Genomic DNA, 26,911 nt, shown 5'->3' on the forward strand with positions numbered 1-26,911 from the left:
TTTGGTTCGATTAGTATTGATCATCTGATTTATAACGTCAGACTTAGCTTTAGCTTTAAATAATTTTTGGATGACACGATATTTTCGACTCGTCGTCTTCGTCTAAGTCTTTCAAAAAGCTATACGGCTCCTACGGGATATCTGTTAACGAGTTTATCCTATTAAGGAAAAAAGTATACCGTAGTATCCCAGTGTATGAAATTTCATACGCAAGAAAGTAGACACCAATTTTTAATCAGTTTTACTATTTTCATGAAATCTTGTGCTTGGTATCTCTTTCAACACTTGCCTTGTAACGTCGTCGTAACGTCGTTGTCACACGATTGTTCGACAAAAAATTTGAGGAAACACGAATCTTTTATGAAAGAAAAAAATCGAGAACTACGTTACTTACTTTTGTTTCTCCATTTTCCTCCTTAGTTTCATAGGATAGGGCTTTCCAAAAATTGAGTATGGAATTTCATACGCTGGAATCGTTCGTGATATTGAAGCATTTTTGCTAATTCTATAGTGTATAAATATTTTAATAAATTGATAAATTAATCAAAAAATATGTTGATTATATCATACTTACTGCTGTAACGGTATAATATAAAATGTATTTTTAAAAAATATTTTATTTTTTTACTGTTTCTCTTAATTTTTAGAACTAGTGGCAAAAATGGTTTGAATGATACAAAATATGCAAACACCCACCTACCCTTATATTGAAAATCATTTAGAAATTTACATACTTGTAATCAAAATGAGAGCAATATAACGGGGTGAATCGTGGTACAGTCGTCAAATAATACGACTTAATTACATGCCCGTCATGGATTCAAGCCCCATATGAACCTAAATATCCAATCTAATCTAAACCGATTTAACAGCGACACACAATCCTAACCAAGTACAATATGCTGTTTACATCACTGTTCCCTATTAGGGTGAGTAAAACCGACGAAGGAAAAAAACAACCATCACACTGCCATAAGCCCAAGAGCCACGGTTATATACTCACCCTGTACATAAGTGATAGGTACACATGTAAAACCTTCTGTGGGCGTGTCATCCACCTCGATTTGATGGTTGAGGGTCTGTCTTTACTTTGCTGGTGCACAAACCGCTTAGAACAACGGTTGCGGACGAAAGTGTTTTTCTGCGGCGCGCGTGTTCATTCGTATTGTTTTGACTCGGGCATCCCAAACGGTGGAACGGTTTTTGGTGGAAACACGCAATCACGCATTCGTAACGTTTCGACTAGCAAAAGCGAGCGGGTGAATCGCAAACCAAGGGCTGGATGTTTATTCTTTACTGTGGTAGTGCTTTTACTTGCTCATTGTCGGTGCAGTGTCGATAGCAATTACACAACTTTTCGTGAAAAGTGACAAATTAAGGTGGTTACCGTTATCAAACCTAAGAAATCCACACCCAGTGCAAAGCTGCTCGAGCAAACTGTGCTGATGATGAAAGATAATTAATTAATGAGCAAGCATCGATACAATGAGTAGTGTCGTTTGAAATACTTTGCTGATTACTTGCAAACAGTTTGCCTTGTTGATTGCAAGTGAAGCAGGAAGAACAAAGTTATATGAGTGTGTTGAAATCAGGCTCGGGAATTCAGGTCCATTAAAGAAGCTGTGACAGCTATCAAATTCCATTGTTTGTGTCAGTGTGTGAGTGTGTGTATTTGTGTAGAAATCATTGTGCTGTGCGGAAAATATACAATACATCCAAAATTCCGCCACTAGCGATAATGTCGTCGCCGCACGAGGACGAAGATCAGGATCTTGATCAAGAGATTAATGTGGACGCTGACTCAGACTGTCAATCGCGCGTATCCTACAACAGTGGCTCGGAAGACATTGATCTCGATGGTGATGGCAATGGGTCCTGTTACGAAGAGTCCGACATTGCCAGGTACGTGTGTGTTACCAAAACGGTATGCTTCACGAAGTAAGAAAACAACCCGAGCAGTATTATAATAACTATTGGGCTTTATTTAAGTATTAAATAATTAAGTGTCGAAACAATATGTCTCGAAGCATGCCGTTGTTACCTTAACCCACAACAAAAAAATACCTTAACTCTGATACTGCTCAGAAATTCTAATGGCAAATAATTAAAACATGTTTTTCTAAAGAACTTTTTTACTCGTAATTTGAGATAAAATATGAAGTCAAATTGAAATTTGGCAACTTGGTAATCAAATAAGAGACTTTTCCAAAAAAAACAGTAAAACATCCATATGTGTGATAGGAAACCAAGAAAAAAATAAGTTACACCTAGTAAAAAGTAACTTAAATAACTTATATTAAAGCAATGCTCGATTAGGTGATAGCGGGATTCCAAATGTTTATTTTAATTGTAGATAGTATCATTTTAGTTCCAGAAATTTAAAGCAAAACATTCGAATGGCCTCCTTTTCTGCAAGAATAGTAAAATCAACTGTAAATCATTTCTATCTTCTGCCATTTTAATTTAAAAATCCATTTTAGCGGTCCCCTAAGCTTCGAAGGTTTTTTCATTGCGAAAAGTGACCAAACGATCGTTACTAATGCATCCATTATTTCTGCTGTTAGCGCTAATGTTCATGAATATGCACATAATGCCATTGTGATGAAAGTTTTGGCAAATGAGTAACAAATTGAATAATCAGCAGCAGCATCAGCATAGATAGACGGCTTAGCTATTCTTGTCTATTAACGATAATGCCATTTACTGGACGGAATGAGAGAGATAGACATTTGTATGCAACATTTGCGTATTTATAGCGCATCAATTTAGCATATTTTTCTCTCTAATTACGTATCATTTTCGCGATGATTGACAATGAATAGCTTTTAGTTGGTGTTTTGTGCTGGTGTGCCTTTCACCACATTCCGTTTTTGATGGATTACGCGTTCTTCTTTTTTGTGCAGCCATGTTCGTACTAATGAAAACACGAATCGTACGCATCAAGCTTATCGGACCTAATTAAGATCAGGTGCCTCTCTATTGAATAGATGAATCACATTTTGCCTACCGTTTTGGACATTCCCACATTCCCCTACCTGCGTTCCATCTGTTTTGGCAATTTATTCCAACATCAAAAAGCGTGCCCTCCGCAATAGATCACACGGCGGAATTTAACAAATTAATTAGACTCTAATTTATGCCACAAGAAATAGTCGCTTGAATAAACTATCAACGCCTTCCCCTCAAAGGCTACCGCACATCCACCCACAGCAAACCACAGACCGTGCGTGAATGGTCAGGGCCGAAGTACTATCATCAGCTAGGCCAAGCTTACACACAAAAACATTCTACAACGGTAGCATCATCATCTACCAAACCGATTACACAACGAACCAGTAGCTCCCGCACTGCATTATGAACAGATCCATAATTTTCAAACACCTTCCTCCTTTAAGCTCTTACGGGAGTGATATGATTTAAGGAGATCGCTTTTTAAAAAGGAAAGATACTTTCCATAAACCCCTTTTCCTTCAAGATTCGGATAGAGTTAGAGCTCATTTATTATTCAATCGATCCCAGGAACCAACCAACCACTCGGCCCTGAATCCAAATTATAGGCGGCAAGGCGGAAGTGGAGTCGGAAAAAGAGTTGCAAGCATTTCTTAAAGAGGCACCAATTCTGGTAAACCAAACAGTTTCATTAAAAATGCAACATGTTTACAAACAGCAACAAAAAAGTAACCACAGTCCAAAATATTCGCCTGACCTGGCCTATACTGTGTCCCAATAAAACAGGTTGTAAAATAATCCTCTTTATGATACGGCAGTCGGATAGGATTGATTGAATTTATGAAGTGGTCGCTTGCGTCCCAGTGGAATCAACCCAGGAGATGCTTTTAAGTTAAGAAGCTCGGTGAAATATACTACAACTGTTTCGTTTTTATTCGTTTTCGTTTTTTCCCCTCACTTCTTTTCAATCAGTGACCATCAAACACATTCGACCGAACCGACGACACGATCGCCGAACGAAAACCTGCCCTTCAGCATATCGCGGTTACTGGGCAAATCGTACGATCGTGACCAGAAGGACAAGGATGCCGGCTCGGAGGACACCGGCCCGGAGGGACTCATCAAGAACGGGCATCACATTACGGTCAGCTCGCCGAGCAGTTTGCAGTACGCGGCGGGAGCGCTCTACAGCTACCCGATGTATCCTGGCGGCCACGTGCTGCGAGTGCCTCCCCAGCGAGGACCGTGCAATCCACTGTCCTGGACGCTGCCCCCACTGCATCCGGCCGCGCTCGCCCATCAAGCGGTCAAGGATCGACTAGCTGGTAAGTGACGCGACACATATGAGTACGAGTCGCTTTTGTGTCAAGAGTGAAACACACCCATTAAATAGGCTTACGTTCGGAAATCCTGCTTACAGGATTTAGTTAACAATAATAACTATAAAATTAACGAGATGTTCAAACTACTACAGAAGCATGCAGATCCTATTATGGATTTTCGACTGCTGTATACGATTACATAAAATTTTACGATTGATTTTTACGACCCGCTTCATCTTCCATGGAGTTGTGCTCCATGGCATTTGGACAGCGAACCGTCTAATCACAAGACCATTACAAGGAATTTAATGGGAAAAATAATAAACAGACCACCGCTCGGTTTAACGCGACCGGGAATCTCGGCGCCTCGGAATTAAGATGAAGTTTTTACGCTTTCGAATGTGATCATAGCTGCAAGTTGTTGTGGGACGAAAAAAAGGTTAAATAGTTGGAAAATTATGATCTCCCAAATAAATCGACTACCAAAGCACGGTAGCAGTGTCTTCAGTGACTACCAGCACGGTAGCAGTGAGATCGTCGTGTGCGTGCGCCCAGCACGGTCAAATATTTATCTCGCGGATGTAATCGTATCACGATTGCCATAGTAGATCTTTGTAGCTTCCACCGTTCCGCGGCACCTTGCAGCGGTCGTAAATGGCGTTGTGCTAAACAAGCCAACCACCTTACCTTTCATTCTGATCGCAGTGATGAAAACAGCAGCTATTAGTATTAATTATTGCCGCATCATTCAGAAACGTTTCATCCGTCGCCAGGGCAACACGCAACATACACACGATCGAATCGTGCTAGTGCCGCAGGAGTCAGACACCATCGCCCTGAGGGGCAACACGGTTAATCGGTTGATCGTTAAAACAAAAATCAAAGCTCCATGTTGACCCTCGCCGCTTCGATCAGTACATCGCGCGACGTGGCTTCGGTTTTCCTTCGCTTTCAGTTTACACGTCCTCGATCGTAAACAATCTTCGATCGGTTTACGGTCTAGAAAATACCGGTGAGCAGATTCCAATCCAAAATTAAATCAATATCTGCCGACAGACACATTTATTAAACCGGTATTAACCATCGTACCAATTGGTTCGTCGAGAGGGAAAGAGAAATGGTATTTTTGAAGTGGTGAAAACACACCATTCCATAAAGTAGACAAACCAGTTCGCTTCATAGGGAGTCGTTTTTTTCTGTTTCGCCTATCAGACCAAGCACAAACAAAACATAGCAAGCAAACGGTGCCGTATTATCTCCTAATTTGCTGACTCATTCCTGGCACTCTGATAACGCTCCTCGAACCCCCGTGGCTGGCCCCGGTTTGTAGGTGTCCTTTCAATTAGACGTAAGACCTAACGTGGAAGCCCAAAAAGGAAATAAAAACAGAAATGATTCAACATCGAAAACCGTTTGACATATTTATGTCCACACTTTCTCCCGCAGCGCCCGAAAGCCCGAGAGGAAGCGCCGGCCGAGTATAAATCGAGACCATGTTGACAAATTCCATTCCTCCTCCTTTCGATAGTCGCCTTCCGCTGCGCCTTCCGGAGGCTTTACCTTTTCATTCATGTCTATCTCGAAAAAAAAGACTCTATCCCCACCCCGAAGCCAATTAAGCTGACATCTCTTGTTGATCGTTTTGCACCTTTGCGTCATCGCACAAGACGCCGCAATAGTATGTCTATTGGTGAAGGAGGCCGAAAAACGGCTGAACCCGAACGGGCAACCTCACCCGATGAGGGCAGGACCCCGCGGATCACACCTTTTTTTCTGTTTTTTGGTACCCCGCTTATCAGGCCCCGGTACAAGCTTCTTTACTTAAAAGATTAACCGGTGAGGTGACCCTTGTTAGCTTGCCGGATCGCTTCCTACGACAACGTACAGAGCTGGCAATGAACACGGCGCATCATCATCAGGCGAGATTGGGCACTCGATCTTCGATCTTGGCGCAAGCGGTGATGGGTTGGACGGAAATGGTGGGAGGAAATGTTGTAGCGTTTTTTTTGGTTTGCATAATTTCCTGGTCCGATGCTGTTTGGGAGATTTTCGGCAATGTTCGGCATGTAAGTTTGCGATAAATTATCGCCGACAGAACCCACCCAAAACCAAATCAACCGGAGCGTAACCGCGGCAGCCGTTGACGGGGCGCTTGCGTGTGTGCCGTTGGATCGTATGTGTGTTGTTTTATGCCAACCGAGCATCGAGATTGGACCACTCTTTTCTTTTCGGTGCACGGGTTGGTTGTCGGGAACCAAAGCCCGGTAGGCCTGTGTAGCTTTTGTAGCAAGCATCTCAGACATCTTTGTGCGCGGCTGCAAAATGCCGCCTTGGAGTGCAAATGCGCTCATTGAAAAGACGGCTCGGTTGATTGGACAGTACGCGGCTCTGGTTGGTTGATGATTGGTTTGCTGGTTGGATGAGTTACAAGCGGACGAGCCGGGGCCGGTCATCCTCCTTCGAAGGAACAACGACGGTACGACAGAAAAATGGCCCAGCTATTATTCGTAACAGCAAGCGGCAATTGGGCTGCGTCGCGAGCCGTCCGGTAGGATACTTTGCGCGGACAGTTTACGCACGGTAGCAGCAGCAACAGCAATTATGGCAACAGTAAATGATAGCATTAAAACAAAACCTCCGACAATTACAGCGGTGGTCAATTTTGCTCAACGATGGCGGGCGGCCCTTTTCTACCAACGGCGACCGGGCACCTAAATGGCTCGAAATTATGTTTAGTTGTTGATTGTTTGCTGATTGTACTTGTCGAAGAGGAAAGAAAATGTCCGTCGGCTAAGATAAATTCGGATGACTGGGAAAAGACAACTTCCCATCATTACCAAACTGGTAGCATGAAAAGAGAGGCTTCACGACTGAATAATGTAGATCTTATTTTTCTATTTTAATAGTGTGTACAACTACACTCCTATCATTAGCCAAACTATTGTAGATCGTTGTTAAACAATCGGACACCTGTAGTTTTTCGACAGCTTCACCCACAATGTGGCAGACGACGAAAGCTTCCACACCTTCTTCATTAAGCCGTCAAGCGATATTTTTGAAAAATCCATGTCAAGGCTGCAAGAATACATCTGGCAATTGGCATTGAAAGCGTATAATTTCACAGGAATCTTCCGCACACGCCCCAGCGAAGATGATGAAATCGCAAATAACAAGGAGGACATCCTAACAAAAAACCACCACCTACAAGCCGACCGGCAACACGCGTCAAATTCGGAATCGCCACCTTTTTTGGGCATTTGGTTCTTCCTATCAGGCCTATCTTTTGATCGTACATTCTTGGGTCACTACCATACCAAACGAAGGTCTAGCGACATGCAAGCCAACACACGCTAGAAATAAGCTACGATTTGGTCAGCTTGAATGAAATTGGTTGCCTTTTTTTTTCTTTCTTCAAATCACCCGACCCTACCCGTGGGAGATGATTAGAGAGGTTGGCGTTGCGTCTCGGAAGCTTGTTTGATTCGTGTCATCCGCTACGCGCAGGGTCGGCCGCACGCATACCCGTCGGCCTAGCGGAAGTGGACAATCTGGCTTGGTGATGCACAACATTGTTTCCGTTTCTGTGTCGGATTGAAGGAAGCATGTTGTCGCAGTCCAGTTTTCGTGTCGCGTTTCGTTTGGATAATGGGAAGATTGCACGCTACGATGAATCATGCGATTAAAAGATGTACGAGCCAAAGGAATTCGGGGCCGTCGGGGAGAACGGAAACGATCCCGGGCTGTCTTAAACGTTGAATAAACGAATGTAAACCATTCTATAAGCATTTTTGGACAAACGTATCGAACTAGATTTTAAGGAAAACATTACTGACGAAAATATGTTTCCCTTACGGTCATATAGCGTAGGGAAGGCGTTTAAACAATTGTTGAAATTCTAGCATGAATTAAATCTTTTAGCTTTTGCTCAACAACCCAAAAGCTTTGAAATGTGTTGGGTACTTTCAAAATGTGATGTGTAGTAACGTTTGTAATTAAAGTATACAAACTTTTGAAAGTCGGGGACAACGACAAAAGGAGCTTTAATAGCTATCAGTAGAATAATCAATTCAATTCTTTATTCTTCAATCAATCAATTGATTCTTCAATCAATGAATTCAATTCTTTCCAAAATCGATGGTAGCTTATTATTTTCCGTTCAAATTTCCATTGATTTACTCAATAACAATAGTAGCAAGAGATTTACTGCACAGACTCGCTTAACCTTTTATAATTTCAAAACAAATAATTTACAATCTCTTTACGATAATTGAAATGCACAAAGCCATACAATATTTTTCATGTCTCTTTCCGATGCTTCCGATCCTTCCTTTCCCCGCCGATTGTCTAAAACTGCGTGTAGCACGTCGTCCTATCACCCTCAATATCGCCATCTCACTCCATCTCCCACCCCCCCTTCTACTCAAAAACACTTCCCGTTTTGCAATCACCGTTAACGTCAGGCACGATTCCGACAGCAATCAATAATCCAACAGACAGACCCGCCAACCAATATTGGGGATCGATCGTTATAGCGTCTTCATCAAAAGTTGTGGCTGCCCTCCTTGGGTCCGATTATTGTAAAGATTATTATCCCCTTGGAGAGCGTCGTACCAACAGTAAGCTTATGGTGTCGAAAGGGGAGGGCAATGTAGCGCAGTAAACGCAGTTCACGTGCCCAAAACCCCGAGGTAAAAGCTATTTTATCCTTTCGTGAAGCGTTTTGCGTGCGGGAGCGTTCGATAGGGTGGCAAATGTTCCTTAAACGATATTGCTCCAATTTGTGGCACACAGCAACGCTTTTGCGCTACTTTTCCTTGGGCCCCGTGAAAGCGGCAATTAATTGGAATTAAGTACTCAAGTACGCTCGGCCATGCCGAAGCGTCACCGACGGTGCCTTGTGCTGGTCGTTTGCTCTAGCAAATGCATTGATCGCCATTAATTCTATGCTTAGGTACACTATCGCGCCGATATCCTTACCGCGGGTATGTCTAAGCTTGTCCCTCACTGCCCCTATTATGGATGCAAAACTAGTCCACAAGTATCACTCAGCATGCTTTTCCCCTTTTACAATGGCAGCGCAATCGTTACAGCTATTTAGTCCACTACTGTCAAAGCCGTTTCGATCGCACACGCGTACTGAAAGCGTTTTAGCGCCTGTTGGATTGCACGCCGTAATTGAGTTGTACATGAGCTTGAAGTTACCACCGCCACTACCACACGGCATTGCCAGCTTTACACACACACACACCCGTTGTCTGCTAGCTGCCCCCAACGACACGAGCAACCATTTGCTAGACCACGCAGTTACGACCATTCAAACCATTCGATCGGTGTGCGATTCCGATCCGTGCGTTTTGTCCGCCCGGAGGGTTTTGCGGTGTACGCGAGGCGTTATCATCCTATAACTATAAATAATATATTTTATTTCAACGATAAAACCAGAAATTTACAGTTTACCTCTCTCGTCTGTTTGAGGTGAATGGGACGCTGGGGCAACGGGAGCTTAGAAGCGATTGAAAGCGTAAGTCGTCGCTAGGGTTGGGTTTGAGCTGCTATCATCCCGTCCTCCCGGGGTTGTGTCTAAGAATAAGCGAATTGATTTCTACACCACATCGCCCACCCGAACCGTGTGCTGTGTTGTTCTGGGCTTTGCGTTTCTTGAAGGAGTTACACTTTACAGCTATACCTAGTCCCAATGGGTGAGATTTGGCGGGAGGCTTTGGGAAGGCTTTTAACACCGTAAGTGTTTATGGAGTGTTCGGTTCACTGCTTTTTTGGTGTGAGCCGATATTTAAACACCCGTACCGTACGGGTTCCGTGTATTTTGGATCGTTAAATCTTACCGATGGGTTGCCAATATAAAGACAAACAGTGGTTTGGTGCAGATGCGATTGGAGCACATGCAATCTACATTTGGAACGGGTTTTAATAGCAATTACCTGATGGTTCCATCAGTTTGGAACCAAATTGAAGTCTACTTAATGAAAGAAATGTTTTTATATAATATATAACATCGAAGTAATGTACATAACAATCGTTTGGTGATCGTCCCTGGTGTCAAGTTATCATTTTAATTGCAAGCCATAAATATTTGAGTACATTAAACTCAAGCAAGGCATCATCGTTTTATCGATGTGCGTCTTGCAACGAATTTGTGATTAAACAACGACGTGTCTGTACTGTAATAATCGGATAAGGTCGAACGACAAGCCTTAAACCATTAGCTGCTGTAGCGTTTAACAGAACCAAAGGTCAACTGAACACAAAAAAGTGACAACCAGTGCCGGGAGCGATGATTGAGGCGGGAAGAAGGAGATGTGTATAATTGAACTCATTTATTTTAAATTCCTACATTAAACGGGGCTGATAAAACATGCAACCGTCAACGACCCGGGACGGCGATGAAATATATACCTTTCCCACCCATTTCCACCCACCGGTTGTGTTTGCGTTGTAAAGCTACACTGTTCCCCGGGTGCACGGAAATAAAATGCACATATATGTATCACCACTCCGGTGCAGCTAATGAACGGTAATAACAATTTGCTTCCAGCATGTTTTATGTGTGTTTGGACTACTTTGCTTGTATTTTTTTATAAATGCGTTGCAATTTTGCTGTCTCCCCCGTGACGCACAACGCTCACGGCTGATGCTGAGAAAAAGAGTGTGTCTGTTTTGCGCTTTTTTTTTGCTTTTGCCATAATAATGGACGAGTGCAGCAAACCTTCCACGAAATCGTTATGACCAACATGACAGGTTCGGTTGGTAAATGGCGGAATTTAAAATTCAGTGTAGTAAGGCGTTTTTTTTAATACAAGCAGCAATGTCAATGGCTCGAACGCCGGCAGGTAGAGAGACGGAAGTAAACTGTTTAGCTGGAATTAATGTCATGAATTTTTTGCAATCATTTTGCTGGATGGATGAGGTTGAATCAAATTACAGCCAGTACAAAAAGCCTGTCAGTTTATTAAAGTAATGAACTATATTAGACTGTTGATTTGTTTGTATTTCAATCAGATCAATGTCATTAAACAGAGTGTGTATAGTAGCAGAGATTTAATTGATTTATGGATACGAGTAAATACAATATTATTTACCTAAAAAATGTTACTTAACAATGCTTCTTGTTCTAAGTGATTGCAGCCTGTGTTTGAGTTTTAGGTCTTGACAGGCTATTTCTTCGAAAACAATCTGAAATACTGAGTTAATAACAAGTAAATACAGAGTTTTCAAAGATATTATTGACATTTTCAACAAGTTTATGATTTGCTGGAGCATGTAATCTTTCTTAAATTTTTTAAATTGAAAACATTTCCGTTACGCAAAAATACTGCCGAGGTCCTGCTGAAACGAACAAATCTTCATGTATCTTTACGCTTATTTTTTGTACTTCCAAAATCATTTAATGCGAAGTCAAAAATTACAGGTGTCTACAAAAAATAGCAACCAGTAAAAAATAGATCCTTAAAACTTATCAAAAATATATAAAAATCAAACAAATTTTGGGGAATTTTACGATACTAGCCAGCTGTTTAATATGGAATTTCAAATATAGCCTCTGAAATCATGACTACATTATAAAAAAAAAACTTTAATAAAACTAGCCTCTTATATTCAGCCTACATTATTATCTTAAAAAATATAAATCAACACCGCTTAGTGGCAGGCTCGATCAGATTAGCTCATTAGGGATTTAATTCTTGGCTTAAGCGTTAATATTTTGTAAAGAAAGGCTTAACATTGTCTGGATCAATGTTTTAAAATTTATTTAAAGTACATAGAGTAACACTTAAACAGAAAATAATAAAACAAAACGATTTTAAAATGGATTCTTATTGGTACACAAATAAAAAAATCAAGAATGGTGGAAAGTAATTTTCAAATAGATACAGCCCGGATGATGGATATTGTTACACTGACAGGCTTTAGGCCAGCAAACAGAAAATGGGTGATAGATAGAAATAACTTTCTAAAATATTCGATTAATGTAAGGGTAGTCGTAATTTCAAAGATTTTTTTTTTCTTTTGGAAGGAAATTTCAACTTTTCATTGAAACCAAAACAACGCAGCATTTATATGAATACTCGCATGATTTTTATGCCCAAATGTATACGGTATCAAAATAATGGTCTGTTCCAAAAAAGAAGGTGCTATAACAACCTTCCCATTTTGTCACTTAACCGACCCCCAAAAATAATAGACCATCATCAACCCAGGGCAAATAAAAATTAAATGCAGCTTGATAAAGCCTCCCAGGTGTCTACTTTCGGTGGTTTAGGTGGGCGCCATAATAAGGGAGTCATGATAATGGCCCTTTAATAGTCAAGCTACCACAATGGCCCCCAACGAGCTCCGACATTATGCTCAAGCTGACTAGTTGGAGGGTGACGTTTTGATAATCACAATCTTCAACACACACACGCGCGCACGCGCTAAAGCCCCAAGCACGAAAATCATAGCCACAGCACACATGCTAGTGTAAAAATGCTGAAATTCTCTGTCAATAATTCTTGTTTAACTATAGTGTGCTTTTCTTTACCGTTCATTTACAGCTTTCCCCATTGCCCGTCGGATTGGCCATCCGTACCAGAACAGGACACCGCCCAAGCGGAAAAAGCCACGCACCTCCTTTACCCGCATCCAGGTGGCGGAGCTGGAAAAGCGATTCCACAAACAGAAGTACCTGGCGTCGGCGGAACGGGCTGCCCTTGCGCGGGGGCTCAAAATGACCGATGCGCAAGTGAAAACCTGGTTCCAAAACCGCCGCACAAAATGGAGGTAAGCGAAAGGGATCGTTTGTGTACGTGTGTAGCAATAAAAGAAGCAAGGCAGGAAAAACGGGTCAATGGGTTTAGCTAGCACAAGGGTTCAACAAATATTCGTTGATGAATTAAACCGTTCATGCATGTGACACTGGCCTGTGCGCTCGTGCGGGTAATTGATTTTGAAAAAAAAAGTATTGCTTGGCTACAGTCGGCTCGGGGCGAAATTAATATCCCAAATAAGGGAAGGGAAAATGAGTATGGGTGGGGCATTTGCTTTGCATAAGTTACTCTGAAACACGCTTGACTGAGGTGCACTGAATTGCTCTATTGTATGAGGTAAAAAGCTTTTTAGTTTTGTTTAACAGACTGTCACTCGTCAAACTTTTTTAAGTATAGTTGGAGATTGTTTTTTAATACGCTAAAATATCTACTCCACTCGCAACTTCAAATTACACTCTCCCCGCTTACCACTCTCGCCAATTTGCAAACAATCCATTAGAGTTGCTAAAACAACGAAACAGCTGAAACAGTGAAACTTTACCACGACTGAGTGGGTGTGTGGTTTTGCATGCTCGTCCGAATGTGCAGCATCTGACCGCAAGGGACATCGCAGCATGACATCTAACAAAACCCAATCGCACAAAACGAAAGGAATCTAATCAACGCGCACAGCATAGCAGCAGCAGCAAAAAAAAACAATCTTATCCACCGCAGCAGCCACACGAGAGTCACAGCTTTGTGCTAACACTTTGCTGAATTTCTTTTGCATTAGTCGCATTCACCGGCGGCACTCTAATCGAATCCCGTTGGAGTTTGGAGCGTGGCGAAACTGCCAAAAAATCGCCACCGTCGGCAACGGACAGTTCACAGGACGGATTTGGTAGAACCGCCGAACCGTACCGAATCCAATCATGCCGGATGAACGCTTATTCTATCATAGAGCATCGTGTCTTGTCAATTATAATCGTTCGCAATCCTCTGCAACTTGTGTGATCCGCGTTGTGGTTCATCTTGCTTGTCGTGGTGCTTGTGAAATCTACATCCGTACCGTCGGTTTAGGAAACCCAAAGGACAACAGCTGCACTCAATAGTCCACGGTCACTTTTTTTGTTGTACTAGTAATTGGAATTCAATTAAAAATAACATCCTTCTGCCATAATCCAATTCGGCGACCTGACTTCCTCATCTAGCTACTGAAGTTGGTGTGTGATTTTGTATTCTCATATCCCGTCAACCCGTCCCGATGGCGGCCAATCGTACAAGACGAAACGAAAAGCATTCCTTTGTACAAAACAAAAACTTTCTTGAAATCCATCCATTGCTGTGTGGTGGTCGGCGAATATTCATGAGATTCGCGTTGCACTCCACGGTTAACACGAGTTACACAGGTACGAGCGGTTCGGGACCGCGCAGGATTGGGTGTTGTTCTTTTTTGCTCTTCTTTGTTCGCTCCAAGCGTAGGTAACATAATTTATGCGCGAACAATTACGGAAAGGTACGAACAATTACTAGATTAACATTGCTAATTACAATTTCTGAATTATTCATGCTTTCATTACCGCCAGGACGACCGTTGTGGAAAGAGTGTGGCGGTGGCGTTTATACAGTCCGAGTTAGCAAAATGGAGCCAAACACCATTTCGGTCGCTATTTTCCGAAACTAGTGCGCTTTCGGGTTTTGTGAGTGCGTACAAGTTGTACCGTCGGTAATTTTTTTTTTCTTTTTGTGGCTCATTCAATGTGGTTTAGTGTGGGTTTTTTACACAACAGCTCGCTCCAATTTCCTTCTCAGGCGAACGATCTAAGGTCGGCTGATAAAACGGGACCATAAAACGATCCACTTTTATGTTGCGGCTAGGCGATGTTGGACGGTTAATTCATCACTCTAAATCCTGACCATTGTTTCCACACCAAGCAGGCACCAAGTGGAACACCCGACCATCCGTCTTCCTGCGGTGCGTTTCGAATTTCCCTTGAATCTCCAAGTATACGGACGCGCGCGCTATTGCGGTTTTTCCTGTGTGCGTGTTTTAAAATCAATTAATAACTCTGCTTCCGTTGAAAGTATAACAAAGGAAGCAAGAAAAGCCACCCGTGTATAGCAAAACGCTAGAAACCCGGAATGTCTTGTACTTAAGCGCCATCTTTTACTGGGCCACAAAATGTCCTGCCGAGCGGGGAAGACATAGAAGAGATTGATAACGTCCCAGTTACCGGCAGGAATGGTGTACAGCTTACGCTTTGGTCTGCAGAAGGGGGACCTAGAACTTAATTATCTAAATAGCAGGGTAATTATATTAAATTTCAACAACCTTTTGCTAAGTGGCCTACACACACACATTGAGGGAATCCTTTTCGGGCTTGATTGTCAAGTCAAATTCCGTCGGAACTTCTTACAACTTTTGAAAGGGTTTTTTTTAAAGCGAAACCCTTAAGAAAGCGATCCAAAAGGATAAACTTTCCCTTACGCATTGCCGGGGTTAGCTTACCTGCTCAGTAAAATGGGCCCATTTTCATCTTCATTTGCATTTTACTTAATCTTTATTGTAAAATGGCGTGATAAAGTTTTCAACCCCAATTTATGTTCTTCAGTTTTGTGGCATGAAAATGTTTGAGTTTATTGGTGGGGTTTAGTTGAAGCGAGATCTTTAGCTAGCAATGAATTATGTTTTATTCGGTATGGCCTTTGATGTATTGCTGTTTGCAAAAATGAGTCTTAAAAAGAAGGATATTGATTGCCGGGATAACTTGGATCATTGCGAAGGACTTCAGAGTTTACTGTTATGCATTTGCATTTTTATCCTTCTTAAATCATATTTAGCTTACTCCTTTCACAGACAACACATTTTAATTCATAAACGTCTATCAACCAAACACTAAAAATGATACAAATTAAGATCAAGCTAATTAATTTTAGGCACCCTTTCGTTCTGCATATGGTCCTCTTCCAGGCTACCAAAAGGAATGCAAATTTAATATTTAGACCCACAGTCAAGCTGTGATCCGGCAGCACATTTCGGGTTGGGATCTTCACACCAGCTGGCAAATGGGTTAAGCAATTATAAGGCCCATGTCTGACAGAAACCTCCTCATCATCATCATCATCATCAACACAATGTACCGCTTTCAGTCGAGGCTAGTAGGACCTCCGCGAAATACACTAATTTGCTGCGGGTCATTTTAACAACTGGCCTGGTCTGGCCTACGAAATGCAGATCACAAAATTTAGCGCAGCATTGGTAGAACTATTCTCATGCCGCATTACCGGGGTCGTTCTCTAACGATCTGCTTCATCTATTATAAATTGAATTTGGGATTTAATTTAATCATTTTCATAAATTATTCCACACCTCACCTGAGCAGCAACGCCACCAGCACGAACGAAGTACAGATTATGGCAAATAGTTACGGTACGCTTACCACACCAACCGACCAGATCCACACACCGCCAAACTGGATTGCAAATGGTCAACCTGCACGGCAATCATCAGCGATTCATTCGCTGACAGCCACGAATGCATGATTTATGTATCCTCGCTCCACAAACCCTCAATCCCCGTTTGCGAAACGATTATATACGCAGTTTTGCTTGCCATTGCTACCAGCGCAACCTGCCGATCCGATAGGTGAATTAGCTTCATCTAGATCCGCATTTAAATTTGATTACTGCCATCCGATTGCAATACCACTGGCATACAGGTAAAGCCCCCATTGCCTAGCGCCAATGTCACGCAAACGGAATTTGAGCTAGTTTTTGGCTGGTTGGGGTTTGGTACTGATTCATGCAACCTGCCAATGGCGGGGAAGCAACGCTTTAACGATGCCTTTCATGGTAGTTTGCTGCTGATGACAGCTTGCTATTTTTGTTACCAGGCTCCATGACACTGGAAGGCCAGAGTATTGGTGGAAATTAATTTTACAGATTTTAATTATTGATGGCGCTGCTCAGCAGCAGCTCGTGAATGATGGAGGGTTACGCTGTGCTACACGACACGAACGTGATCGTTCTGGGATCGGTTTTGGGTGCGAGGGTGATGTGTAGCCGTGCAGTTGAACGCTTGCGAGATTAATTATGCATCGTAATCCGTGTGTGTGTATCATGACGGAGGACTTTCTAGTTTAGCTGCGAACGTGCAAAAGTTTTGTCTGCTTGTCCTTGCAGTCAAGTAGCGAACAACGTTTTAAGCAATAGTTGACCATTTGCCGGAAGCGAGTGCTATGCATCATTAATCGGACAGTGTAATTCGTACCTGCTCAATTTCTCACAGTTGTTCACCTCAACGGCTGCATATGAAATGAAGTGTATTCTAGTATACAATGGAACAGTTATGTTTTAGGTAGATGAAGATTATATGGAGTATTAGATTTGTAAATCAATCTTCTAGCTGAGTATAATTGAAATTAAAACAAACTTGCAAACAAACAGAACAAAGCAATTAATCTTATGATAACAAATAATTATTCCATCATCAAGTTGTAATCTTATGTATGGTATTTAGCCTAATGGAAAATTTTGCCCAAGGAATTCTGAATTAAAATAGGAATCTTTTTAATACCCTTTTCTGTAATCCTTGCCATCTTGGATGATATTCAAGCATCAATTACCTTTATAAACTGAGATCCTATAGATCATAAATACTCTGAAACCCTAGCAATATCCAATTCGTGTGTTAACACGTGAAGGTTTCAGATTCCTATAACGTCAGGCTGCGGAATGCATCCCTAAATAATGTTGCAAAAAAAAATTAATTATTCACATCTCCAATTAAGATTTTTTTGTACGGAATAACCACGGAGTTTGCAGAGGATTTAATTTTCTATTTTGAACATTTGACATATTATATTACTTCATTCAATCATGAGCCGCGATTAAGTATCATAAGCACTATAAAATGCCTAAACATTTTATGCTTTCAGTTTAGTTTAGTTTAGTATTTATTAATCGATCGACTATAAAGCTCTCTCGAGTCAAATTTTGTTCACAATAGACATAAGGTAACGCACGGAACATTTATATACAGTTATTGTTGGACGCATTCCGAACACTTAAAAGTGAAGTCAGTTCCGTTTTCGACATTCTAGGCTCACAGATATCGTCAGCTCAATTTAGTAGACGGCACATACATATAAGGGGGTTGCAAGAGCCAAAGGTTGTTCGGGATTCAGCGACTGCCAGCATTTTCATTACCAATTAAAATAATTTTTTTTCTCCAAGTAGGATCGACTTATGTCGTTATATATTGTTTGTTCCTACCATTTTCTACATTTGAAAGCTCTAAATTCCATAAAAAGCTCTCATAAAATATGAGTTTGTTTTAGGTGGGCCATGTTCTTAACAGAATTAAGCTGGCTTAAGAAATTACAATGTAAATTTTGGTTAAAAAGCATGCATACTTAGATACATGCATCGCTCCCTTACCAAAGTACCGTTTTACATCGCAATATACTGAGCTCTAAGCCTTCCCCCGATCTTAAACCACCGTAAACTGCCAATCTCTTTGCTCAATGAACCCAAACGTACCAAGTCGGCCATACTCTAACCCAAATGAGCTGATCAATCGTTTCAGTTGGTTGTAAAAATCGTTGCAAAACAACGTTTTCACTCCTCTTTACCCTTGCACTTACTACAGCCTTCCCGTACTGAAATCGATTCCCGCAATCGTGCTGCCCAGCGTGCCCATTTGTGCCCGATGCCGACAGAACTTACGAAACCAAATCGATTCCCAAATCGTCGAAGATTGTAGCCTGCTGAATAAATAATCTCACTGCCAAGGGCCCGAACGAAAGACATCTTCGCTTGCACGAACGTGTTTTGTACAGCGTGATCACTTTCCTACATACGTATGTACGTGTGTGGGTGGGGGTCTGTGTGTCTGTGAGAAGATTTAAGAAAACTGTCTTTCTCTACACCACCTGCAGTGTTGTTAATAGTTAACAGTGCTTTGTGGATCCTTACATTTAACGAGCAGCTACATTTACGCTAACTTATTCATAAATGTTACACCGCAGCCACGGCACCGTCACCAGGCGGCCCCATCGCTCCATCGCATTGATGGTGGCGGTAGTTTTAATGCACTGTGACAATAAACATGCGTCCCATTATCCAGCCACTTGGCCGCTCGGCCACACTTTGCCACGCGGATTAAATGCGAAATAATCAACTACTGTTTGATAATTAAATTAAATAACAGCCATTGCTCTAGCGCGCGCATCGTTCCTACGCCACCCGCCTAAGACCGCCTAATGAACGCGCGCCAGTTTTCTACATGCGACAAACGAGCCCTGTTTCGTTTCGAAGTTTTCCCACCGGACAACTCAATTAAAACCCTTCGCAAAAATAGCCTGTCCCTTCGAAGTATCACACAAAAAATTAACTCCCGATTCACCCTTCTTGGATGGCTTTGCGTGTGTGACAGTGGGCGAGAAGCGACGATGTGACACAATGAGTAATGGTTGGCAGGACCTAGAAGCACTTCTGCACCGTATTGCTGTGCGTTCTTGGTCTTTGATCAGTCAAATTGTCCCGCTAAGCAGTGCACACGATGTAGTCTTGCGACACACGGTACACGTTCGTTTACAACAAGATAAAAACGAAGCTACAAATGGGACAAGCAAAGGGAGATGGAAAGAAATGCACGGAAAACAATGGCAGTAGAACCAAACGGAAGAAAGTAATTCAATTACATGCCTAACAAGATCTAGGGCCAGACATTTGCCAGAATCGTAAAATATTCAACACAAATCAATTTGATTGTATACTGAAATAGACAAACGATTAATTGATGGGGTATTGGTTTTTTTGGAAAGAAGTAGGTAAACTTTTGGTTTATTTTTTATTAAGATGCTGTGTGTTTATTACCTTATTTTACACAATGATTTATTTTTTAAATAATTACATCAGATGTTCCACTCAAAATTGGCTTCATGAAGAGAGTTGTCGGAAAAACAGCTACGATAAGTGATCCCAATTTAATGTATATGACAAAAACACATGGTTAAAAAATAGACAGCGTTTTAATTTCTACCTCATACATATACCATTCTAGTCTTTATTTATATCTTTAAGTATAAAAATGAAAGTATCTATATACTAAAGAACTTTTGTGTGATATAAAAAAATGATGCAAACCCGAACCAAAGTAAAAAAAGATACTTTAAAAACATCAAACCACATAAACTCGACCATTAATAGCATCAGTTTTCAATTTCCAAAATCCATTCAACCCGATGAACGAAAGTCAATGTTCCTTAAAACCATCGTCACATCATTTCAATATTATCGTTTTCTTTGCAAAACTGTTTCTCACTTTTGTTCCTTTTGTTCCCACTGCGGCTCTAAAGTCCCTACCGCTGTATACACGATATCGGTGATTCATCTTCTGGTCTAACGATTATGAAGGTTTTAATAATGCAACGGCGAGCTTCTGTGCCGTGCGCTGCAGGATGCCCCAGGTAGTGATGCGGTACAGGAGAAGTTCGGTATAAAGCGAAGCATAAAAAATTCATATCAAACTTTTGGGGACGAAAACGATGAACAATGGATAAAAGAGAGAAACAATACCAACACAAAGGTTGACAAGCGACAGCAGGTTTTTTTGTCCTTACAAGTATAGAATTTTGGGATTGTTTTTCTAGGTATTAATAGTTTAAAAAAGATAAACTTAAAAAAAAGTATAAAATTTTAAACAAAAAAAAGAGTATTTTAGTCCATGCATGCTCATGTAACTCTTAAAATAAGCTCATACTTTACACACCTTCCACAAATACTGAACAAATCAGGCAAATTGGCCCCAAAAAGATTTTTTTTTTGTTCGACGCATGACAAAGCGCTAGCTGTCACTGTATGAATAAAGAGACTATTTAAAGGACTCGGAAGCAAAATGGAATAAAAAATAACACAACCTCATCGCCGCACAGTCTCGACCAATCCCCTTTGGAGTATGGATTTTTCGTACCAAAAGTCAGCCGCGCGCAGAAGGAAAACTCTTGCCTCGCGCGGTCCCAACACTGGTTAGAATCACTTAGCGCTCTCTTTCCCCGCTTTCGTTTAGCCCGGTCAAAGTGTAACTGGAAAGTCGCTTAAAAAGATGGCAGCCACGATTAATATTTAATGCAGGAGTGGTCGGAGGGAACAGCGCCGCCACGCGAGCGGATGTGGGGAAGTATCCGAACCTTTTTTTTTGCTGCTGTCTTTCTTTTTCGCTCTTCATTTGGCTCCATCTCTCTCTCTCTCTTTCCATCCAACCAAAATGCCAACGATTTTCGCCTTGTTAAAAAGATCGATTTATTTTCCGCCCCGGCCAAGCCCGAAATTTTCCACCACAGACAACCGGCACGAGTTGATCATGACTAAAGGTTTTGTTCTGTTTTTTGCTTGTGTGTGCGTGTGTGAGCATGATTGCGTTTTGTTTCCCTGTTTTGTTCTGAACCAATGGTCGTGTTTAACCAAGCCGTTGCGCTGAATTCAATTTGGTTTCGTGAAAAACAGCAACTGCCTACATAAGTTGGCGAGAACATGCGATTCTTTAAATTGAGTTGCTTGCAGAAGGTTAATTTCATCCTTTTCATCCTTTTCCACTTCCCTACCAAAAAGAGGAAAGGGACGAAAGGGGAGGAAAAACACGCTACGATACAAACAAAACACCAATCAGTCAAATTACATGCTTAAGGAGGTTAACATTTTTCTTCATTTCTTGAGCACATGTGAGTAAGTTTTTCATGGGTGTGTATGTGTGCATGCTTTGTATGCCATGAAAAGCGCCGACAGCTCGGAAACGATACGCAACAGTAGACACACAGACACACACACGTTTTGCTAAGCAACGAAATCGATGTTTACGCTTGTTTTGTATTAGTTTACATCGTTTCGAATGCGAAGCACCATTTGCTGTTCTTATTTAGAATTATTCCAATTATTCCCATTGGGATTATAACAACCTTCAAACAATCGCACTTATTGCATGTTTTCTTCTATTTTCTCTCCACAGGAGACAAACCGCAGAGGAACGAGAAGCGGAACGGCAAGCCGCCAACCGATTGATGCTGTCGCTGCAGGCAGAAGCACTCAGCAAAGGCTTCGGCCAACCGCCACCATCGGCGGCAGCACCTTCCGCCACCACGCCCGGTGCACCGCTGGCCGCCCTCCACGGACTGCAGCCATGGGCCGAGGCGCATACGGCCGGGTGTTGAAGCGCTTGCTTTCGTTTTCCACGGCCAAACCGGTGCAACATCGAAACAAAAGTCGATACATCATGCTGGGCGTCTGCAGGTCCAGCGTTGTGATATGAATGGGAGTGTGTTTGCGTATGCGAGTGAGCATTAAAGCGAGAGTTTCTGGCTGCTAGTACCTACTACCTGCAGGAAGGTTTGGCACTAAAACGTTAACAGTGAGCAATTGAATGAGTGTGCCGCGCACGCATCGTGTGAAACGTTGTACAATATTTGTAAAAATAAACAACAACATAAAAACCGACTCACCAAGGATACGACATACAACGAAAACGACGACTTCACCACTCGATAACTCCAAACTTTGTAGAAATTAGGGATCGAGAGAAGTTTAGGGCTAGAGCAGGAGATAATATTAACTAATGTATTCCGAGCAAGGAACATTTATCATACTTCTATAATCACGAGCTAGGCGCAGGCTAGGGATCTTCACCACTTCGCAAGAAGAGTAACGATACGATTATCAGCATTTAGCGAAAGTGCATCTTTACATTTGCAGTATTTCCAGTGCCCTGTTTGTGTGTATGTGTGCGTGTGTATATAGTGGAAACGGTACACGACACTACTGCAGCTGATTATGATTCTAGAAAGAGTGGAAAATGGAACGCAAATCGATCGGGTGCAGTTTCAGTAGTAAGAAGGGTTATTCAATAGCATATCGCTTAAGCTGTTAGCTAATTAAACTGTAGTTGAGTTGTAATATAGAGAGAGAGACAACGATCGGCGATCATTCATCCCATCACAATAGCATCAATATCAAGCTGCATCATTGTACATTTGCATCATTAAGGATAAACTAGATGCTTAAGACATTTGCACTAGACATCTTAAGGATAAATTCGTGCAAAGATGAAGGAAACACAAAATAATATACGAAACTCCCATATCCGCCTGACCAGACGTTGTGCAGCCCGACAGGGTTAAGGAACTGTTATTAAAAATAAGCTTAATTTACTGCTTCACCAGATGGGGCAAACATAAGTATAGCGTGGCCATTTCTTTTGCAAACAAACAAAAAAACACGCACACACACATGAGAAGCACATGCATCACGTAATTATTATCTCCAAAGCAGCTAAAAGGAAGTGAAGATACGAAAAATAGGGTTACAGTTGGACGAAAGGCGCAAATCACTTCCCATTCCCCCCCCCCCCCCGGATCGAAATAAAGAACAGTAATAAAATGGAGAACGAAACAAATTACAAAACAATGCGTATGATTGGTTTTATTCCCCCTTCTTTTGGAATACTTTTCACACATTTTTGACTACACAAAATACGTCTCACGAGACTGTTGCATTCAAACTTGTTTGTGGTGCCTCGCGTTGGCGCCTCCTCGCGCACAAGACGAGACGAAATTTGGTGTAGGAGCAGCAGAAACATATGGGTTTTCTACATGTTAATCCCTTCATCACGAGTGTGGCCCCGTAGGCTGATTTATGCGAAGCAGCACTGCAATGCAGCACATTTTTAATTTCGTTTGCAAAAGCCGGAGACAATGCTCTGTTACAGTTTTACGGTGCTGTGGTCCGTCAGTCGCCAAGTTGGCCAAGTTCGGAAAGCTGTCACTGGTTAAAAGGGGATCATCGGGATTCGGGATGATAGCGTTGAGTGGCTTTTCCTAATTGTGTGGCGCTTCACAATCAACCAACACATTTGTCGTGACGGGCTAATCGTGCTAATGAGCGGGGAAAGAACTCAGTATTAATCATGCAATTTATTTATTTGCCATAAGGTTGGCAGGATTTTTGGGGCATCGGAAATTTAATTTAAATACAATTCGTTGCATATTGCTGTTTGATAGGCACAGCCACAAAAGCACCTTGCACCTTTAAAACGATTTAATTCTCCACCGAAAATGTTTCCACCGTCAAGCGAACGAATCAATCAAACCGTTTTTCTACTGCTTAATAATTTATTACGCTCGCTTACGAAACCGACCTGTTGTGAAATCACGGCACAGTATAAAACGGTGTGTAAAATAAAATAAGGCAAACAGAGGTAAATGGAACACGCCCACACAAGCCCATCGAAACGAATCACTTCCCTCTGGAGATGCATTTTTTATGTACGACGATCTATTTATTCGGAAATGGTCAATTGGTAAGATTCGAAGCAAAAAAAGGGACGGTAGGGAAAGGCAACCACTGGTCAAGCGTATAAAATGGCCCTGGAAGTGGGCATGAACTGGCAAGAATAAAAACAACCGAATGAAGCAAAAAATACAAACGGTCCCAATTCAATTTGTATCGAAACTTGGTAAAATATATTCAACCAGGAAATGGTCAATTGGTAGCAAACATTTATTTCTACTGTTCGCTAGGTGACTGTTGGTGGCAGGTCATACAAACAACAGCAACAAATCTCGTGAGCAATTGCTATTTTATTATCTGCAGCATCGTCGTCACTCGAGTACGCTTCATCCTATTGGGAAAGGGGTCCGTATCTGTTTGCCCTGTAGGGGCACCCGTACACAAACACACACACAGTGACAGTTTTATCTGGCTTAATTGTAAACGATGTATCAAACACAAACGAGCCATCCTGTTACGATAACGACCAACGTGTACGGAATGTTGGAAAAACCGATTTTCACACTCTATTTTAATTCGATTAATTTTTCACAACCAACCAATTTCTGATGGCACTGCTGTTCGGAAGCATGTCCATGTTCCATTCGGCTCCCTTTCCAGCCGAAGCTTAAAAAGTGGCTTCATTGTAGGGCATTTAACGAGTGCAACACACACAAAAGAGAGCACCAGAAACAATCCAGTCCTTCCGGAACAACAAACTAGGCGGCTATCTTCACACGATGACGATGACGGCAGCCAACAGGCCGTGTCTGTGACGAGCCAGCCTTTTTATGTTGACGTGAGGCGCATTAAATATTTAGCAAAACATTTTAAACGGACCCGGTATCCAGCAGTACTGGAAAAGTCAATTTCCGTGTACACACACACAACACGGCAGACAGTGCCAATGGAAGTGCCTTCATTTTTGCTCTCGTCCCGCAAGTGTACGGGATAAAAGCACGTGTAGGACGCAACACAGGCAACAATTGTCAGCAACCGAACCAGGGGCACTCGCGCCCTCTCTCCCATCTGATTTCCGGTTGCAGCCAGCAGTATGCAGCGAAGGCAAACTATGCCGGAAAATCATCAGCAACATCAGTGTTCACCACTCACCCCGAGGGACTATGCGAGCCCCGTCAGCCCACTGCAGGCTCGTGTGTATCGGTCCCGCGGGACGGCTGCCCTTCCCTAAGTGCTCTTGTGCCATTCCCACCGCCAGCACTCACGCACTGGAAACAAAAACATGAACAGGTTCTTTCACTAACAGCTAAACAATTGGGATGGACGAAAGCCAGCAAACAATCATGCCCTCGCGCTCCCTTGTACGGCGTGCTGTGGTGTTTGATTTCATAAATTTATTAACTCTACTCGACGCTCGACTACCAAAGTACGTCTGCACAGCATTCCACATTATACTCTGTGTGTGCGTGCAAAGGGGCGATCTGCTCTCTTTACGCACACCGACTTGATACGCGCGCCCCCTAATAACATTATAAATATGTTTATCATTCTTCGCAAACAAACGCTGCTTTTCCACCCCCCCGAGCGTGCGGACGGGAAAATCACACGCCGAAAATGATACTTTTTGCCCGCGTAGCAACACCGACCCATGCGCCTCTTTCGGCCCATTAATCGCTCACGAATTTCGGTGGCTTCCACCAACAAGTGTGGACTCTGTTCGGGGACCGGTGCAGTTCCCATGATTCTTGTGCACCGATTAGGCTGGTGGTATCGTCACGTGGCACACCAATACCCACGCCCAAGGGTTGATTGAGTTGTCAGGTTGCTGCCGGGTTGCGATGAGTCCCTGGAGACGGTAGAACTTGCAACAGCAGCAGCAGCAGCACGTCGTTGCCATCGTGGCGTATGCATCGCTCCCAGGACGCGTTGCTGGCTGGCAGGGCTGGTGCGTAGTGAGCTAATTGAATTATTTTCTCATGAACAGAGCATTGCATTGTATCAAGAGCACTTACATCGAACGAGTAGCAAGGATACTGGTGAAAGAGCCAAAAGTTGCTCGCTGGATGACCCTTGAACGATTGTCAACTTGCAATGGCTTTATAAACCTTTCCAGCATCATGTGTAACGACCTTCGATTTATACAATTTAACACAGTAATTTTTAAATAAATTGGACAGCATTCTTATTGCTCTACCCCACACACAAAAACACACACACACAAATCTCCAAACAGATTCGCTTGCCGTCTTCTGATTTTTGGGAAAAAACACAAAAACAACAACACACAAGTAAAAAAAATGCACGCAATTTCCATTTGAAGAGTCCGATTTCTTCCACTGGTCTCTTCGCTTGACTTTTCCTTGACTGGTTCTGTTAATGCAAATAAATTATTCACTTGCTCGCAGGCATCATCCTCCATCAACCCCACCCCCTTTCGTCCCACTGGCCTGCGAGCTTGCCCTAAATATGATTCGGCTAATTCGGCGAAGCGATGAAGCGGACCCCGGCGCCCTGGCTAGAGCGTTGATTAAAATCTCGCAAATTGAATTCTTTAAAGATAAATGAAGTTCACCTGTGAAATGGGAAAGCAACTGGCCCTCAAGACTACGAGGGGGA

At 42.3% G+C, this 26,911-nt stretch overlaps 1 protein-coding gene across 2 annotated transcripts; it reads left to right on the forward strand.

Annotated features, from left to right (window-relative positions):
• Positions 1-1,119: 1,119 nt before the first annotated feature.
• LOC121590433 (T-cell leukemia homeobox protein 3) lies at positions 1,120-23,393 on the forward strand. 2 transcript variants are annotated; one of them, XM_041910115.1, is made up of 4 exons: positions 1,120-1,902; positions 3,922-4,274; positions 12,824-13,049; positions 22,023-23,393. In XM_041910115.1, the coding sequence occupies exons 1-4, from the start codon at positions 1,739-1,741 to the stop codon at positions 22,222-22,224; spliced, it is 945 nt and encodes a 314-aa protein (XP_041766049.1). In that variant the 5' UTR covers positions 1,120-1,738; the 3' UTR covers positions 22,225-23,393. The 2 variants fall into 2 exon arrangements, with proteins under 2 accessions (XP_041766049.1, XP_041766051.1); XM_041910117.1 differs by having other exon boundaries at positions 1,844-1,924.
• Positions 23,394-26,911: the final 3,518 nt, after the last annotated feature.

Source organism: Anopheles merus, chromosome 2R, assembly GCF_017562075.2.
Source record: "Anopheles merus strain MAF chromosome 2R, AmerM5.1, whole genome shotgun sequence".
NCBI lineage: Eukaryota > Metazoa > Arthropoda > Insecta > Diptera > Culicidae > Anopheles > Anopheles merus.